Source organism: Chironomus tepperi, unplaced genomic scaffold (genome assembly GCF_022539635.2).
Source record: "Chironomus tepperi strain 1889 unplaced genomic scaffold, CSIRO-AGI_Ctep_v1 contig_364, whole genome shotgun sequence".
In the NCBI taxonomy this organism is placed as follows: Eukaryota; Metazoa; Arthropoda; class Insecta; order Diptera; family Chironomidae; genus Chironomus; species Chironomus tepperi.
Window position 1 is genome coordinate 1,231,589 of NW_027226486.1, and position 17,186 is coordinate 1,248,774.

Below are 17,186 nucleotides of genomic sequence, written 5' to 3' on the forward strand. Positions count from 1 at the left end.
ACTTAATTCCCTAACTTTTCATCAATTCTAACCTCAAAAAAATCCCCAAAATAATTCTCTTCAAAAATCCAGAACATTTCACAATTCAATTCAAAAAGTACCGTAAAATAGCTCTTAATTCCAATTCATAAAGCAGCATCTATTGCTGCCCGCAAAAAAAAAAAATTAATTATTTCTTCATATTTGCTTTTATCTCAATTCTCAGCTCGTCTTAAATGCCGACTCTAATCAAATTTATTGCCATTTATGACTACCGCTTACTTACAAAAAGAACAGTAACGCTATTATCTAGTCGTACACAAAAATTTCTTGACCTCGGCAAACCTTTTGGCTATTTTATATATGAGAGAGAAGAATTAACATCTTCATTTGATGAGTTTGAAGCGGATGGTGAGGAAGATGAGGAGATTGTTGATTTTTGATGGGATTTTGGCAGGGTTGGTGTTGGGGTTTGTGGTATGTTGAGTTGATTAGGCTGGGATTTGATAGCATTTAAGGCACAAAAGTTGGTATCAAAAATTTGAATTCCTTTAAACCGTTAAAATTTGAATTTTTAAAAGCGTTAAAATTTGAATTCTTGAAAACCGTTCAGATTTAAATTTGCAAAAACCGTTGAAATTTCAATTTCTGAAATTTACCATTTGAATTCCAGAATAACGTTAAAATTTGAATCTTTGAAAACTGTTAAAATTTGAATTTTTGAAAACCGTTAAAATTTGAATTTCTAAAATTAACCTAAATTCCCAACTCTGGAGTATTTCCCTCCCTAAACCTCTCCATCCCATCACAAACTAATTCCATCTCAACTTCAGCTTATGTATCTCCTTTACTTTATTAAATAAAATAAGCAATCTTATGCACAAATGTGTTCATGTAAACGGAAAACCGTTAATCTAATGACTTACAAGACAATCAATTTCTGCCCAATAACAATAACTATAAAAATTAAACAAGCAGAAAAAAGACCTATCAAGTGGCATTGCCAGCAAAAGTTTTTCAGTTCCTTCAAAATAAAATAAAAATCAATTTGATTATTTCACGTTACGGCATGGAAATAGACACATTGTGTAATTTGATACCTCCATAGACTAAGACATGGGCTGTAAAGAAAAGGAGTTTGATGCATAGTTGAAAACACGTAAAACGAATCCATAAACAGCCAAACGACTATAAAAATGTGTAATGTATGGCCTATAACTTAATGAATGAAAAATGTAGAGACTTTATATATTTTCATTAATGAATATCTGCGCTAGCCGTAGTCAAGCTATGTGGGTGTTGTATTTATTGGCCCGAGACGCATACTGCCTTACTTCATTATTTGCATATTTCATTGACTAGCTTGGAAGTAGTAAAAATGCAAATGATGTTGATGATGTCGTCATAAATTGAGGGTTTAGTTGATATTGTTGTGATTGTTGTGGATTTGCATGCTTACTTTATTTGATTCGCTGGCTGTACAGATCAGTTGTGATCCATGACGTCCCTCAGATGTCGATTAAAACCAGCTCCACCGCTGGGTATCGTTTGCCAATTTTCGATTGACTATCTCGATCGACAGCCTTTTCCATGAATTCTTTGGATTTGCAAGTATAGATGTGAATTCAGGTGCAATAGATTCTCAACAGTCTACCTTGATTTGATACTAAATTTGAATTTTTTTGAGATTTTTTTGGGTTTTTTATTGAAAAATTCAAGAAATTTGAAGAATTATTTGCTTTGAAGAGGATAGTCAGACCCTCAAACCCCTTTCCCCACTTCCTGGGGTTCACGCCTGCCATTAGTCCTTAGGTAGGTTAGATGAAACCTTACCTTCGGCTGTCATAACCAAGAATCCTCAAAATATCCAAAAATATCAAAAAATCAACCTGGCTTAAGTTCAAATCCCAAGCTACACCACACAATCCTCAAGCTACTTCACACCATCCTCAAGCTGCACCACACCATCCTTAAGCTACAACACACCATATTCAAGCTACACCACACAATCCCCAAGCTAATCCACACCATCCTCAAGCTACATCACACCATCCTCAACACTTCCACTTCCTTCACAAACCAATCCATTAAACAATACCAACAGCATCTCCCCACATCAAGATGCAAAATCCCCCATCCATTCACTGATTTATTGATTCATGCGAAATCTCGTTTGTAAGTCTTAAAATTTATATATTTATGAGATTTATTGCAATGGAAGTAGTTTTGTGCCTCCTTTGTATTTTTTATATTGCATCAATGCAATTGAAAATGACCAAAAACGGAACAGACAACCAAGGTCTATTATTGAATTGAAGCAAAATTAATAGCAAGGCATGGAAAAATTTCCAATTTTTTTTTTGTTTATGACAAAATGTTCTGTTTGTGTACGCGGAATCGCCACAGCAGAGAGATTAAATGCGAAAATTTATGAAAGACGGGTTCAAAAAAGACAATGCAGAAATAATTTTTACGGCTGCATTTTTATCTGTGTCTGTTTTCAACCTTGAATATATTTTTCTTGTGCTGCTTGTGGATCAAAAAAACGCAGTGGAAAAAGTTCTCATGTAGTAAAATAATTGAACTCGTTATGACTTACAAAAACCTTAATATGGAATAGTCTACAGAGAAGTTGTGTGCAAAGAATTGTGCCTTATTTAATTCACTGTGTGCTGCTTTTTTTTGCACAAACTTGTTTTTCTGTTGCTGTTAAAGTACACAAAATGCATTCGGTACGAATTTCCATAGCATTTGCATATATGCGCGCATGAGAGACATTTGAATTAGAATTTAAATATTTTAATGTGCCCAATGTTCATGTCAATGTAATAATTGCGCATACATGGGACTTTTATGTCTGGAAATATGCAAAAAAATGTAAAAATGCTGAAGGACATCTCTACAAATATTAGAGATTTTTGGGATTCGAACCCATGAATTTCAATTAATTCTGAATCTTAACTTACAATTCTTCCATTAAACTTGACAATTCCTAAACTAAATCCACACTTCCCCATCAAATCTCCAGACATCTCCCGTTCCACTTCCACTTGTCATTGCCTCCTATCCAAACCTGTCTCAACATGCGAAGACTTAATCATTTAACAAAAAAGTAGGAAATAAAAGCATATCTCAAAAAATCAATCAATAAATGACATTTTAAGCTTTAAGGTCAGTCGTCAATATTTGTCGAATGATATTTAAACATTCAACATATGCTCAAAACTTGACAATTGCAAAGCACTTCCTAATCAGCTTTTGAATATTGTTCACTCATGAAAAGATGTATATACAGTCGAAAAGAGTTAGTTCGTTAGTTAATTGTATTTAAACAGAGAAAAAATAATAGTAATGTTTGTTGAAACTAAGCATTAACAGAAAATTATAAATTTACTTTACAAATTGGAATATGAGATGTAAAATGAGCGGGAAAAATTAAAAAGCAAGTTGGAATGATTATTGAGTTGAGGGGGGATAAGGCGCATTTTTTGATCAACTGATGGGCAATTTAACTAATTTTTAATGTGATTTATAAACCAGTAATCATTACAATAATTTCAAATTTTGGTCAAATCTAATGCCAATCAAGTTAAAATTTTTCAATTGAAATTTTCGTCCACCTCGAAAAGTAATTTTCGAATATTTCACGAACGAATAGGTAATTTTCTTTCAAATTTTCGGATTCTGATGCAAAAAAGTGGCAAGCATTCAAAAGTATTTAGTTTTTTGACTAAAAAGCTTGTTTTGCTATTAATTTTGAGTTTTAAATGTCAAATTTTAGGTTATTTTTAAAATTCTTTTAAATTCTTCGTAAATTGTTGGTTTATAAACTCTTGCCATCCTAAATGCAACTAAATGCATTTTAAATGCCCCTAACTACTTCAAAACACCAAACCATCAACATATCCTCAATTATTACACAACATTGGCATCAAAAGAGTCTAAAACAATTTTTCCACACATCGTGAGCACTATTGATATTCAAAAAGCATTAAAATAAATTACTTTTGATATTTTATAAGTGTAGTGCAGCATAACATAACGAAACAAACCTCACATTCAATGGGGAAATAAAAAATAAAAGCAAAGCAAAATAATTTTTGCGTACAACATTTCAGTTCTGTTATTGTTATTTTATTGAAATGTGCATTTCTTGCATGATTGCAAGTGTTTCTTCTGTCTCATTCCATCCATGTATTACAAAAATAGCAAAAAGCAAGTTGAGAGCAATTTTAATGGGCACTTTTATGCTTGTTCGTATATTTTTCTACTTAAATTTCAATTCAATTTTTATTTATATTATTAATTCAATGCGTTTCTCTTCTTATTGTTAAGAAGTTCAATTCAATGTTTCGCTCTTTTATTTATAAAATGAAAAAAAATTTGCATGAAATGGACTTCGATTTGGATATGCTTTAATAAAATTATTCTTTGGGGAATACGAATCGCATTTGTTGTTTAAGATTTAATAGATTGCTATCTATTGATAGAGTAGAATATCAGGAGGAATTTGAATAATCGATGGAATTTGTAGCTTGGGGTTTTGAACTGCACGATGAATTTTGAATTAGGTGGGTGAGATGCATGACGTCACATGGAGAGTGCTTGGGGTGAATGAATAAAAATTTGATTTTAAATTTTAAAAATTAAAAAATCATCAACTTTATCAGAAAGAGACAGAAATTGTAATCACATTATATATCTATATTGATCTACAAACTTCATAAAAGTAAGCAACATCATGTATCATTGCTGATTCAAGTTTTAAGGATTCGAACTCTCAATAATGAACAAACATTATCGACTGCCCTTATTCCTCTATGTTCATTATCATGCCAAAGCTTCTAAATACCTTAAAGTATCTTAGGATTCGAACTCATAACTTTAGAAGTAATTTAGCTCATCCCACTTTGGAAATTGTAGGAACTAAATGTCATTCTGGCTAAATTCCACTTAAATTAAGATTGAATCATCTAAACCATCAACAAATTTCAGAACTTCCAACAAAAATTCCCTCAAATCCCCCAATATGACCTCCAATAACCATCCAAATAAAAATCAATCCCATAAATTTTAAAAACATTTTAAATCCCCAATGGAATTAAATATTAAAATTTTAGACTCTTAAAAATATCCATAAAAACCTCATGACCATTAATTCACTTAATCCAATGAGCAATCAATAAAATCGTTAAAATAATAATTGCATCAATTTTTCTTCCTTTCAAGAATTCAATCTGCAGAAAAAAGAGAAACATTCAGCTGTTAGTTGAAAAATGCTTCATTGACGCTTAATAAGATTAAGTTGATAAATTTGATTGTATTTATGTAAGCAGAATAATAATAGTCAAGGACTTCTTTTTGGAGAAGAAAAGATGGATGATGTCATCGGATTTGGGGAAGAGAATTGAGAGGCATGTGGATGTGGTTGGTGTAGGATGGTTAAGGATGAGGAGGGATGGGTAGGGATGGGTAGGGATGGGTAGGGATGGGTAGGGATGAGTAGGGATGGGTAGGGATGGGTAGGGATGGGTAGGGATGGGTAGGTTTGGAGTTGATGTTGTCGAATTTTGGATTAGACTTGTGTCTAATGTTGGGAGAGAATTGGAAAAAGTTTGGAGAAGGTTTGGGTGTGATTTGAAAAATTATAAGACAAAAGTGGGAAAAAGATGGCACCAGGCCGACATAATTGTTGCATTTGGACAAATTTTATTGGATCTAACTCCAAACTAGAGTCAGCTACTGCGTGGATTAGTTTTTTTGCATCTTATGCTTCCCGGGTTCCTGAATTTGTTATATTAGAGCTGTAACGTGCTAATTTGTATGACACAAGCTGCTCATCGCTACACAAGAGCACTTAATATTAGATTTGAGTTAGATTAGGACTCGAACTTCAACTTTTATGATGACAACAGTTAATACTGACAAATTGGAACTAAGATTCATTCATAAAGTGACAATCTTAGTAAATAACCCTCAAAAGCTGTAAACTGCTATAAAATATCTAAATAAGATTAACTTTATGACTTTCCTGAAAGTCATTTTCCCACTACGACTTAAAAATCTCCAAGATAAAGCTCAATATTCATCACCAGCTAATCTCCACAAAGAGACCTAATTGTTAAAACTTCACATATTAATTGCCCCTTAAACAGCAAAAACAGCAACACAATAAAGAAATAAACAAAAGAAATCGAAAGCAATTCAAGATCGAATAAACATTAAAGTCCATAAATGGTAATGAAGTTGAATTATTCGAGCAACAATAATAAAAAAAAAATAACAGCGCGCAGCATAAAAACGCACATAAAAAGCCGATCATGTAACCTTGAACTCTGTCAATCAATCAATCAGGTTGAGTTGGGGCTATTAAGTTTGCATTAATCTCAGCATAAATGAGGGCAATTGAGGGATATAAAAAAATTGAATAATTCGATAGCATCGTCGGTGTTTAAAGAGTCATTAACTTAAGAAGCTCCAGTTGAGCTCAGCGCACAAAAAAAAAAGAGAAAAATGGAAATTTTTTAATAATTGAATGCATTTATTGTGCCTCAATATCATGTCCAGTTGAGAGCAAAAATGATTCAGTAATGATTATCGCATGTCATGTCGTTGTATATCCACCACACACATGAGTATTCATTTCTTGATTGTAAGTTAATGTACAATGAGTGAAATGCGATATTTCTCATTTTTATTGATGCCCTCGGAATTATTTCTGTACTTACTTTCACAACTTTATGTCATACTTGATAAGATAGGCTAGCTTTTTTTTGGTCATTACTGCTCATTGCTTGCTGTTGTTACGTACTCAATGACCGAGGATATGAGTTTAATGAATTTATTTAATCAGTTGTCAGGAATCAATAATATTAACATTATATTGAAGGCATAAAGAAGGCAATTTAAGTTTTATCGGATATTTTTTTTTATGGGTACGGGTGAAGGGAATAGTGACAGACTGTCAGACTGGAGATTTGAATTTTTATTGAGCTTAATTAATGTGGAGTTGTTGGGGTTTTTGAATCAAAAACGGCAGTGGTCAAGTAGTAAGAACATCGGACTACTGTTCGAACGAGGTTCGCAGGGAAAGTCTAGTTGAATTCGGATGCTTTTTCACTGTTCTAGCCACACCAATTAGATTTGGGGTTTTTGATTCCGGATTGTACATCCTGAGTGAAGTAGGATTCGTTTATTGGACTAGGCATAGATGATTATAACATAATTTAGGGTTTGCTCATAGCATAACCGGCAACTGCAATTGATGATCTGTTGTCCCATATAAAAGAATCTATAAAATTCCTTGTCTAAGTAACCCTATTTGTGTATATCCTCAACAATCACTAGGCTAGTCATAAGGTCGACTATAAACGGAGCCTGTTCCACTCATCTGACTAGGTATAAAGTCAATTAATCGGAGCCTGTTCTACTCATTCGGAGATGGGAGACTGTGAATTAGGAGTCTAGCTTGGATTATTTGCTAGTATGGGGATTTAGAAGATCATGGATCAGATTAGAAACACAATATGTAATAGACGCAATATTGAGCAGAGCTTGATTGGTGCACTAGGAATTTTGAATAGAAAAGTCGTCTGGATTCGATAAAACTGCATGAATTAGATGCAATAAATAGTCATAAATTCTCAAAAAACCTAAAAACTGAATTTAACCCCAAAACTCCCTAGATAAGCCCCAGTCTGAAATTTACTCTATTTTGGGATTCGAACCCAAGTCTAGCCTTGCAAATCAGCAACACCTCGATAACAATTACAACCTCAATCACCGTCCCCACAATAATCATCTCATACTAACTGCAATAAACCATGAATAACCATGCATAAAATTTACAACACATGCCATACATAAATACTACCTTTCCAATTTCCATTTTAATACACACTATCACTTCCAATGATACTCATCACAATACTCACAAATATGTCATTAACTTAACCTTAAAATGATTTTAATTAACAATCATATTCAATCCGTTAAAGTGAAGAAATGAGGAACTTAAAATGTAATAAAAAAAATATCAAAAGAATCGAGGTACGGCTTTCTTAAAATGCATGAAATTGAAAAAAAAAAATCATCGACTCATCAATGAAAATTAAAATCAATTTTTTTGGACATTAAATGCGGAAGACGAGACTATATGCCGGCACTTTATGAATGGATGGGCTGAATTAAGATTATTATTAAAAGATGAGATGATAAAAAAAGAGTCTCATAAAATTTCCATCAACATAATCATTTTGTGCTGTTCATCATGAACACGACGAGAAAATAAGAAAAAAAAGTGAAAGATTGAGGACAGTCGTCGTTAAAAGGCAAGTAAAAGTCATCGCGATGAAACAAGAAATTTCCATTTTGATGGCAAAAAAATAAGAAACAAGTCACTTCCATTCATTCATGCTCATTGATATGGGAAAGAAAATTGCAGCATGCAACAGATAAAAAAAATTTCATTCACAAAAAAGAAACGAGAAGCACATTGAGACAAGTCTTTCCATTTGTGGATCGATTCATGTTCTCGATTGACATTTTCAGGTGAAATGATATGGGAATGGGTGCAGATGTTGATGGTTTGGATGGGATTTGAGCGGAGTTTTGAGGGGTTATTGAGGTTATGATACATTGTTGATTCAAATTTGGGTTAGAGAAGGTTTTATTGGGTCGGAACTGGTTGGATTAGTTCTACTGGATTCAAAATAGATTTTAAGATTGTTTCTAGAGTCAAACTAGCTTAAGAAACGCTTTATAGTGTCAAACTTGCTCTCTAGAGACAGAATAGACTTATTGAACCTTAATAAAGTCAAACTAGGTTGTATAACGCTTCCTAGAGTCAAACTAGATTAGCTTTACACTCACTAGAGTCAAAATAAGTTAGTTAACCCTTACTAGAGTCAAACTAGGTTGGTTGGCACTTACTAGAGTTAAACTAGGTTGATTAATGCTGACTAGAGTCAAACTAGGTTGGTTAACTACTTACTAGAGTCAAACTAGGTTGGTCAACACTTACTAAAGTCAAATTAGCCATTTCCAATTTCAACTAAACTGAGTCAACGTTATTCAAATCAATGCAACACCAAATCAGACAACTCTCATTCACATCCATCACCTAACTTCCTGATAACCTCAAAAACAGTCACTCTTTCTCTATATTCCTCTATATTCAGCAAGCACTTGAATGAAAAGTTGATATTGCCATATAACTTGTAAAAGTTTTTCCACTTCCATTGCATAACTGAACTTTACGTGATCATACATACAGTAGCGGACAAAAAGATAGGGACACCATAAAAATTTTTAACTTTTGATGATTTTTGTTACTTTTATCAACTAATCTTGACTAAATTTAGTATTGGTTAATGTAGTTAAGTGTATTTGATGCAAAAAACCATAATTATTGGAACTTAACATAATTAATTTTTCACTTAATTTTTTAAGGCCACGACAAAATGATAGGGACAAGAAATTAAAAATTATTTTCTCGGTTCTCTTTTTAGAAGCTTAATTATTTTTGGATATGAATCTATACTAGTTTAAGAGTATTTTAAGGTATGGATAGTAAACATTCATTACTTCCTCCAAGAAAAATTTGGCTTCGAAAGTTTGTAGGTTAAAATAGGGTTGATTCCTTGAAAACTCATAATAGGTTCACTTATCCTATAATCTAATAATTGATAATAATAGTGCATGAAAAGAACTTTCAAATAATATATAACATTAAATACTTTATTTAAAGATAGGTTGATATTAAATAAGAAATTCACGATTTCCTATCAATTTTTCAGGTATGGCACTACTTATCAGCTGCTGGTTCCTTCCTGTCTAATGGAACTAAGTTTATTGCACCTAATTTGTATTCTACAAGTTATTGCAAACATTTTGATATATAATTTATATAGCATTGATCAATTTCCATCGGGAAATATTCAGATCCATTTGTGACAATCTTAAAACTTGCTTCAAACCTCTAGTTTTCTATACAAAATGTTCATTTTATTCATCAGCCAAAGTTTCTAGACCTATAACTTTCCTACTAGCTATTTGAAAAATACAAATTATATATCAAAATGTTTGCAATAACTTGTAGAATACAAATTAGGTGCAATAAACTTAGTTCCATTAGACAGGAAGGAACCAGCAGCTGATAAGTAGTGCCATACCTGAAAAATTGATAGGGAAATCTTGAATTTCTTATTTGATATCAACCTATCTTTAAATAAAGTATTTAATGTTATATATTATTTGAAAGTTCTTTTCATGCACTATTACTATCAATTATTAGATTACAGGATAAGTGAACCTATTATGAGTTTTCAAGGAATCAACCCTATTTTAACCTACAAACTTTCGAAGCCAAATTTTTCTTGGAGGAAGTAATGAATGTTTACTATCCATACCTTAAAATACTCTTAAACTAGTATAGATTTATATCCAAAAATAATTAAGCTTCTACTTGAAAAGAGAACCGAGAAAATAATTTTTAATTCCTTGTCCCTATCATCGTGGCTTAAAAAATTAAGTGAAAAATTAATTATGTTAAGTTCCAATAATTATGGTTTTTTGGACATAAAATCATCAAATACACTTAACTACATTAACCAATACTAAATTTAGTCAAGATTACTTGTTAAAAGTAACAAAAATCATCAAAAATTAAAAATTTTATGGTGTCCCTATCTTTTTGTCCGCTATATATTGATGAACTTTACATTTCTGTGACTGCTTCTTTTTTTCCATTCCCATCTCGAAGTCAGTTGTGTATATGAAAAAGCTTTACATTATCATGATTTATGGAATGTTGGTAATTAAAAATGTTCAGTATGTTATTTATTGCTTGATGAGATGTTGAAAATAAGGTAAACAACATTGTTGGCAGTGGAAAGTATTGACTCTATTTTTTTTTTGTGATTTATTGGAAGTGAACGAATTTCCAAGAATATGGACTTAAATAAATCAAATTGGGGCTGTTTTTTTTGTTGATAAATTTGTATCCAGTTGTTGTACAACATGATGTCTCAATTATCAGTAATTGATAGTGGGAAGTTATGCTGTAGCTGCAACAATGTTGCAAGAGATTGTAAGGGACTTGATATGCTGAATTAAAGGAGTGTTAAGCAGTGAAAGTTTAAATTTATTGAAAAATTTTTACAAAAAGTTTCGATTCAAGTACAGCTGATTATCATCCACAAAGTCTCTTGCCTCATTGTCATCGACAAACTCAAAATCATGTTCATCGTCAAAAAATGGCAAGTCAAACCACTGCCAAACCCGTGGCTTCTTTACATCAATCATGTACTTGATGCACCGGCGTAGGAAGATTCTGCAATAAAATAAACAAAGTTAGGTCTTAACATTCACAAAATGTCATCTACAGTCATGTCTACTTAGTATGTATCTCGTCACACTCAACAATCGGATGTTGCTCTTTATAGCATCGATCACGTAAATTAAAATAGAAATTTCCGATGTAATTACCACGACGTGAATTGACATTTCGAAGGCACTGCTTAAATTCTTTGTCGCAAAGGCAGTGAAGACGTGTAAAGTGATCGTCATTTTTAAGGCCGTACTTCTCCTCACCGGATGCAATATTATCGCAATGATCATGTGCACGACAGCACTTATCGACTTCCGGATCGCTTCCTAGATCTTCAAAGTCGTTGGCTGTATTTCCTGGGCCGCACCTTTAAGTGGTTCTTTTGTTACTTTTTGTGCCTTAATAGTTTTTTGTTTCTTACCATTTTGTTCCTGGAAAACTCAAATTTATTCGCTCTTGTGCTGCTCGGTTCCTTTCAATCTTATTCTTGGCACTTCCATCCATCTCATCATTAAAGGTCGTCTCACTCCTAAGGGACTGCTTTGTAGCTACATAAAATGATTTCTCAAATGCACAAGACACAACAACAACAAAAATGGAAATGAACAAAAGTGGAAAGTTCCTCGACATACTGAAAAGTCAACTGAACGTCTTGACAATTTTAGGCTGATATTTATATTGCTGCTTATCAGCTTAGAACAAAAGGAACGTGAAGTGAATTTGGTATTTGACTTAATGAAAGTATATCAAGCTGTTAGAGCTACTGTAAAGTATGAAAAAGTGCAGTTAATGAATATTGAATGTAAGAATGAAGTTTGAACTAGAATTTGGATTTTTTGAAGGCAAGGGATGGACACTTTTGATATTATGACTCAGTGGTGGGCAACCTGTGTGCTATGAGCCTATGAACCATATGCCGTGTATGGTTTCGGTCGAGGATTCACCACCAAGATTGCCCACAACTGCTATAACTATTTAAGACATAAAACAAACATGAAAATTGCTATATGAATAAGTGAAAAAAGGTCTACGACCATAAAATGTCCAAAGCTTGCCTTCTAGCTACAAATTAAATTTAATTGAATTTCACAAAAAAACAACTTTTTTTTATTTAACAAAAACAAATGACAGGAAATTAAAAATAAATTAAATTATGCTCTACATAAGATCAATCAAAAAATAAAATAAATAACAAATTATGCTTTGTGAGATGGTCTACTAATTACTGGGTTTTGGGAGGGAAAAGATTGTCAGAATTAAAAATTTAATTTGAGATTTTAAAAAATTCAAGAATTTTAAGTTTTAAAAAAATTTAAAATTGTTAATAAATTTGAAAATTTAAAAATTAATAAAAAAATTACAAATTTCAAAACTATTAAAATTTTCAAAAATTTCAAAAGTTTCAAAATTTCAAAAATTTCAAGTTTCAAAATTTCAAAATTTTTAAAAAATTTTTAAATTAAAACATATTTTCAAGATTAAGAAATTAAAATTTTAAAAATTTCAAAAGCTTTAAAATTTGTATTTTAATTGTCAAACTTTAATTCAAAATTTCAAAATTTTCAAATTAGGTTTTTCAAAATTTAAAAATTACAAAATTTCATTTTGAAAATATCAAAACAATTATTTAAAAATTTCAAAATTTGTTTTCTAATTTTAAATTTTAAAAAATTGTAAAATTTAAATTTTAAAAGATTCAAATTTAATTTTTTTTTGGAAATTTCTAAATTTTAGTATTAAAAATTTTCAAATTTTAAAAAGTTCGAATTTTAAAAAGTTCAAATCTTAAAAAATTTCAAATTTTAAAAAGTTCAAAAGTTTTAAAACTTAATTTTTTAATTTCTCAATTTTTAAAAATTTCAAAATTTCAAATTTCAATTCGATTTGAAAAAATCAAATTTAAATTCAAAACTGATTTCTTTTCGACAAAACAATCCCTTCCAAAACCTCAAATCAAATGATTAAATTAATTAATTTGTCACATATGTTGTAATGTGTATGGATGGATGGATTAACAAAAAAATAATAAAGATGATGATGTCGACCGAAAACAAAAGACACCGAAATTGATCATCAGATGCATTAAAAGTATCTCTATTCATCTTTAACTTTCTCATAATCGGTGTCGAGTAAAAGATTTCTAACAATAGGATGCTTAAACAATGGAACAGATAATAAAGCGCCGCCACATGCACCAATCCAATAAACAATGACATGTTCAATTTCTGTATGACCTGAGCAGCCCCATTTCAAGCTGGTACTAAGTACGGGATTAAAATATCCACCAGAATAATTGAAGGCTTCAAATGAAGAGAATAGAATGATTGAGATGAGAATACTGAGTAACATGATATACATTATGTGATGCCTGAACATTTTCAGGCTGTTCACTTTTAAATTGATTTTTAATTTTTCATTACCGGCAACGACAAGACTCGTTCCAACAAAACTATCTAATATGTTGGCATATTTTGGTCCCTTTTCACTTAATGTCTTTGATGCTAAACGACACAACAGTGTCGCAATGCCTTCAATAAATGCACCAGCCAATGGGGATACCTGAAATTAAATTATATCCAAAAAAAAAAGTTGTGGAAGCAAAAAAGAAATCAGGAAAATATGAATTGTGGATTGGGACAAAAGTACGGTATTAAGAGGATATACTTGCAAGTCAGCAGAACAGTCCTCAAATGCACGTCCTTGATGTGTTTGTGCCAATTCAAGCCACCAGAAAAATTGTACAAATCTCCATACACAGCAGCCGCCCATTAATTGTGCCCATGTTTTAAGAGCGACATCACGTGGTGTCACATTACCTTCAATCATCTCCTCCATATGAGTATATGGACATGCTGAGGCATTACCCCATACTTGTGACCACCATACAGTGAGAAGGAATAGGACAATGGCGTATGTTGCGATGCCGAAGTTGTCAGCGACTGGAAAGAAATTGAACAAAAAAGAATATTAATCTTACTTGACAAATATTGCGTATTGAATTTGAAGGATTTGAACCTTGTCTTATTAAGAATTTTAAACCTTGTTTGTAACATATGGTTCAGATAATTTAGCAAATGCTTAATTAGACTGATGACGTTTCTTAAAATATAATTAAGCCAATTGAGACACACAACCCAAACATTCAGAAGCTGGACCATTCAAATAGGATGGACATATCCAGAGATTGTCTCGATCTCGATCATAACCCGACCAATACCCAATTATATTTTGTCCGAGTGACTGTCAATTGGAATTAATTGTCTAATTATGCATTTGGTCAGCTTAGCTATCCTGAGGACAACGCTTGCCTATATTCCGATTTGGCGAGAATCTGTCACAATTGGAAGGACATCGAGTATCCATAATTAAGACTCTTGGTTCATTAACAAGTAGAATTTCACTTTTTAAGGTCCATGCTTCATCAATTAACAATTTAAAAAATCCATTAAATCACTCTAGAGTCTGGATTCCAAAATGCAGCTCCAATGGAGTCCGGACTGCCAACCTCCCAATGCCCATCCAACTCAAAATCACTAATCATCACTTATTTACCAATAATTAACTCAAAACACGTCGAACACAGCTCAGCAGCTGCAATAGCCTCAAGAAACAACTCCTTTGCTAATCCATGAATTGACGTTACTCGATCGAGAATTTTTCGTGCTGTTTGTGCTAGAATGCAACAAAGTACTATAAATGAACAGCTTATGAAGAGATCAACGAGCGACATCTGGACGTGAAATTATGAAAAGTTGTGCTGTGAATTTTTTTCTCAGCTAAAAATAAAAATTTATTAAAAATTAGAATTTTAGAGTTTGGAGATGAAAATTGAAGATTTGCTGCTTACAACTGAGATCAAAAATGACAAAAAAATCGAAATTAAGCAAATTTTTTGGAAAAATTCGCAAAAAGATTGCGAAACTCTCGGAAAAAAATTTTCTTTCACTTCCTTGCTTTCTAATTTTCACGATCAGACTGAAAAGAAAATTCACAGAAAATTTCCATCTCGTCAGAGAAAAGATCACGGCTAGAAAATTTTTCATTTTTTTCAATTTTGTTTGAGAGAAAAAAAATGAAAATTTTTCGAGATATGAGAATGTAAAGGCACGTGCTTAGCTATGTTCTCATACAATTTTTCGAGAATATTTTATGCATGCGGAGAGAATTGAGACTGAATATTTTGTTTGTTGACCATGATATTCAATTGAATATGAACTAGATATGATGAAGTTAGTCTGAATTAATAGGGCAAAGTAGATGAAATTTTTATACATATTGTTAGTCATTTTTTGAGTTTTTAATTTGTGTAAGATGTTTGGGAGTTGGTTCGGAATAGATTGTTGAGAAATGAGGGTAAGCAGAGTGTAAAGTGGATTTGATATCAATAAATTACATTGTGAAAATTTGTGTAAATTTTATAAAAAAAATTGCAAAAAAATGAGATTGTTCAAAGAAAGACATACTTTTTTTCAATTAAATAGGAATTGAACCTCTACTTTGAATTTAAAAATCGACGATTTAATACAAATATTAATGGATTTACTAATAAAAATGCAACAAAATTCATATATGAATGAATCTTCATTTAGTTCAAATTTAGTCGCAAATTCTAGACTGAAGTCGATTTGCTACACAAAATTCAAGTCAATTTGAAAACCAAATTTAGAATTTAGAATCAAAAATCCGACTCAGACCGGCGTGAATTTTACTCAGTGCGAGGTTCTGTTTATATCCGTCACTATGCCAAAGTCAAGTTGTTCTGTTTCCGGCTTTGTTCATTAATCTAATTTCATCCTCAAAGTGCATCTAAAAATCGATCATAAATTTGCAGCTTAAACAAAATCATCAAAATTTATGCATCTTATTTGGCAATCCAAAACTCAATTTAAAATACATTTAAAATTCCCAATTCAAAATCCATAAAAGTCAATATTTTCTGGCACAAAATATGATCTCAAATTAACATATGAAAGACTTTGCCATAATCGTGCAAAAATTCTGCATCAAATAAAATTCGAGCTTCCAATAACTTTACCCAAATCGATTTCTTTCTGACACTAATTGATGCCTACTTTTTTTGTTGTTGTTGCTCTCGTGAATATCATAACGGCTGATCTTTTCACATATGCAGCACAAAAAAAAATCTTAAATATCACACAAGAAAATTAATATTTCTTCATACACACGAAATGCATGAAAGAATCGCATTGGAAATAAAAAAATGAAGGCTTGCCAAAAGCGCACATTAAATGTGATCGCAGGTAAATGGTTATGGCGCAAAACACAGCATGAGATTTTTAATTTTATTAATTCCTTTTTTTTGGATTTTTTTAAGTTAAATGAATGGCAATGAAGAGAATGTGAATTTCATTATTGAGGACTGAAATAATTTTTAAAATTTGCATTAAGTTCATGTGGAATTCATTTCATGATGTATGAGCTGAATATTTAGCTATTTGTTGGGTAATGGTGTGACTGCTGTCATTTAAAGGATGGATTTATCGGTTTTAAAAGTGGATCGAGTTATTACTTATGTTAATTTTCAGCTATAACTGTAACTAAGCTGAAGTTATGATGAATCTTAGCTGTAATTAAGCTGTCATTAAACTGTTACTAATCTGTCGCTAGTTTAGCTCTCTAAAATCTGCAGCAAACTTCAAAATTCTACAATTTTTCTAACTTTATGCTTCCAATCTTGAATTCACAGTTCAACCTTGATTTGAACTCAAAGAATTGTATCTCAAATACACCCTAAAAGCATAGGATTGTCAATTTTATGATTATGATACAATTTCATTGCATTCCTTCAAACTTTGGGATAGAATGTAGGAATCTATATCTTGGGAATCGTTCCAAAATAGCGTCAATTGTTTATTTT

At 31.7% G+C, this 17,186-nt stretch overlaps 3 protein-coding genes across 3 annotated transcripts in view; 1 reads left to right on the forward strand and 2 right to left on the reverse strand.

The window, feature by feature from the left end:
• Cad99C (cadherin 99C) overlaps positions 1–17,186 on the forward strand; it is a 114,189-nt gene that overhangs the window by 59,912 nt on the left and 37,091 nt on the right. The gene's annotated exons all lie outside the window — the stretch shown is intronic.
• LOC139095274 (phospholipase A2 large subunit-like) lies at positions 10,941–11,935 on the reverse strand. The gene is made up of 3 exons (XM_070646571.1): positions 11,730–11,935; positions 11,376–11,675; positions 10,941–11,311 (listed from the first exon to the last, which is right to left on the reverse strand). The coding sequence occupies exons 1-3, from the start codon at positions 11,810–11,812 to the stop codon at positions 11,137–11,139; spliced, it is 558 nt and encodes a 185-aa protein (XP_070502672.1). The 5' UTR covers positions 11,813–11,935; the 3' UTR covers positions 10,941–11,136.
• Positions 13,213–15,281, reverse strand: AQP (aquaporin). The gene is made up of 5 exons (XM_070646569.1): positions 15,156–15,281; positions 14,861–15,084; positions 13,973–14,247; positions 13,729–13,867; positions 13,213–13,608 (listed from the first exon to the last, which is right to left on the reverse strand). The coding sequence occupies exons 2-5, from the start codon at positions 15,036–15,038 to the stop codon at positions 13,403–13,405; spliced, it is 798 nt and encodes a 265-aa protein (XP_070502670.1). The 5' UTR covers positions 15,039–15,084; positions 15,156–15,281; the 3' UTR covers positions 13,213–13,402.

Bases quoted from the DNA above. Each gene is read 5' to 3' on its own strand.
- LOC139095274 (XM_070646571.1), bottom strand. From the start codon at position 11,812: ATGGATGGAAGTGCCAAGAATAAGATTGAAAGGAACCGAGCAGCACAA. The intron at 11,676-11,729 runs GTAAGAAACAAA...AACCACTTAAAG, and splicing joins AGTTTTCCAGGAACAAAATG to GTGCGGCCCAGGAAATACAG. The intron at 11,312-11,375 runs GTAGACATGACT...ATTTTATTGCAG, and splicing joins TGTGACGAGATACATACTAA to AATCTTCCTACGCCGGTGCA.
- AQP (XM_070646569.1), bottom strand. From the start codon at position 15,038: ATGTCGCTCGTTGATCTCTTCATAAGCTGTTCATTTATAGTACTTTGT. The intron at 14,248-14,860 runs GTAAATAAGTGA...ATTTCTTTCCAG, and splicing joins GTGTTTTGAGTTAATTATTG to TCGCTGACAACTTCGGCATC. The intron at 13,868-13,972 runs GTATATCCTCTT...ATTTAATTTCAG, and splicing joins ACTGTTCTGCTGACTTGCAA to GTATCCCCATTGGCTGGTGC.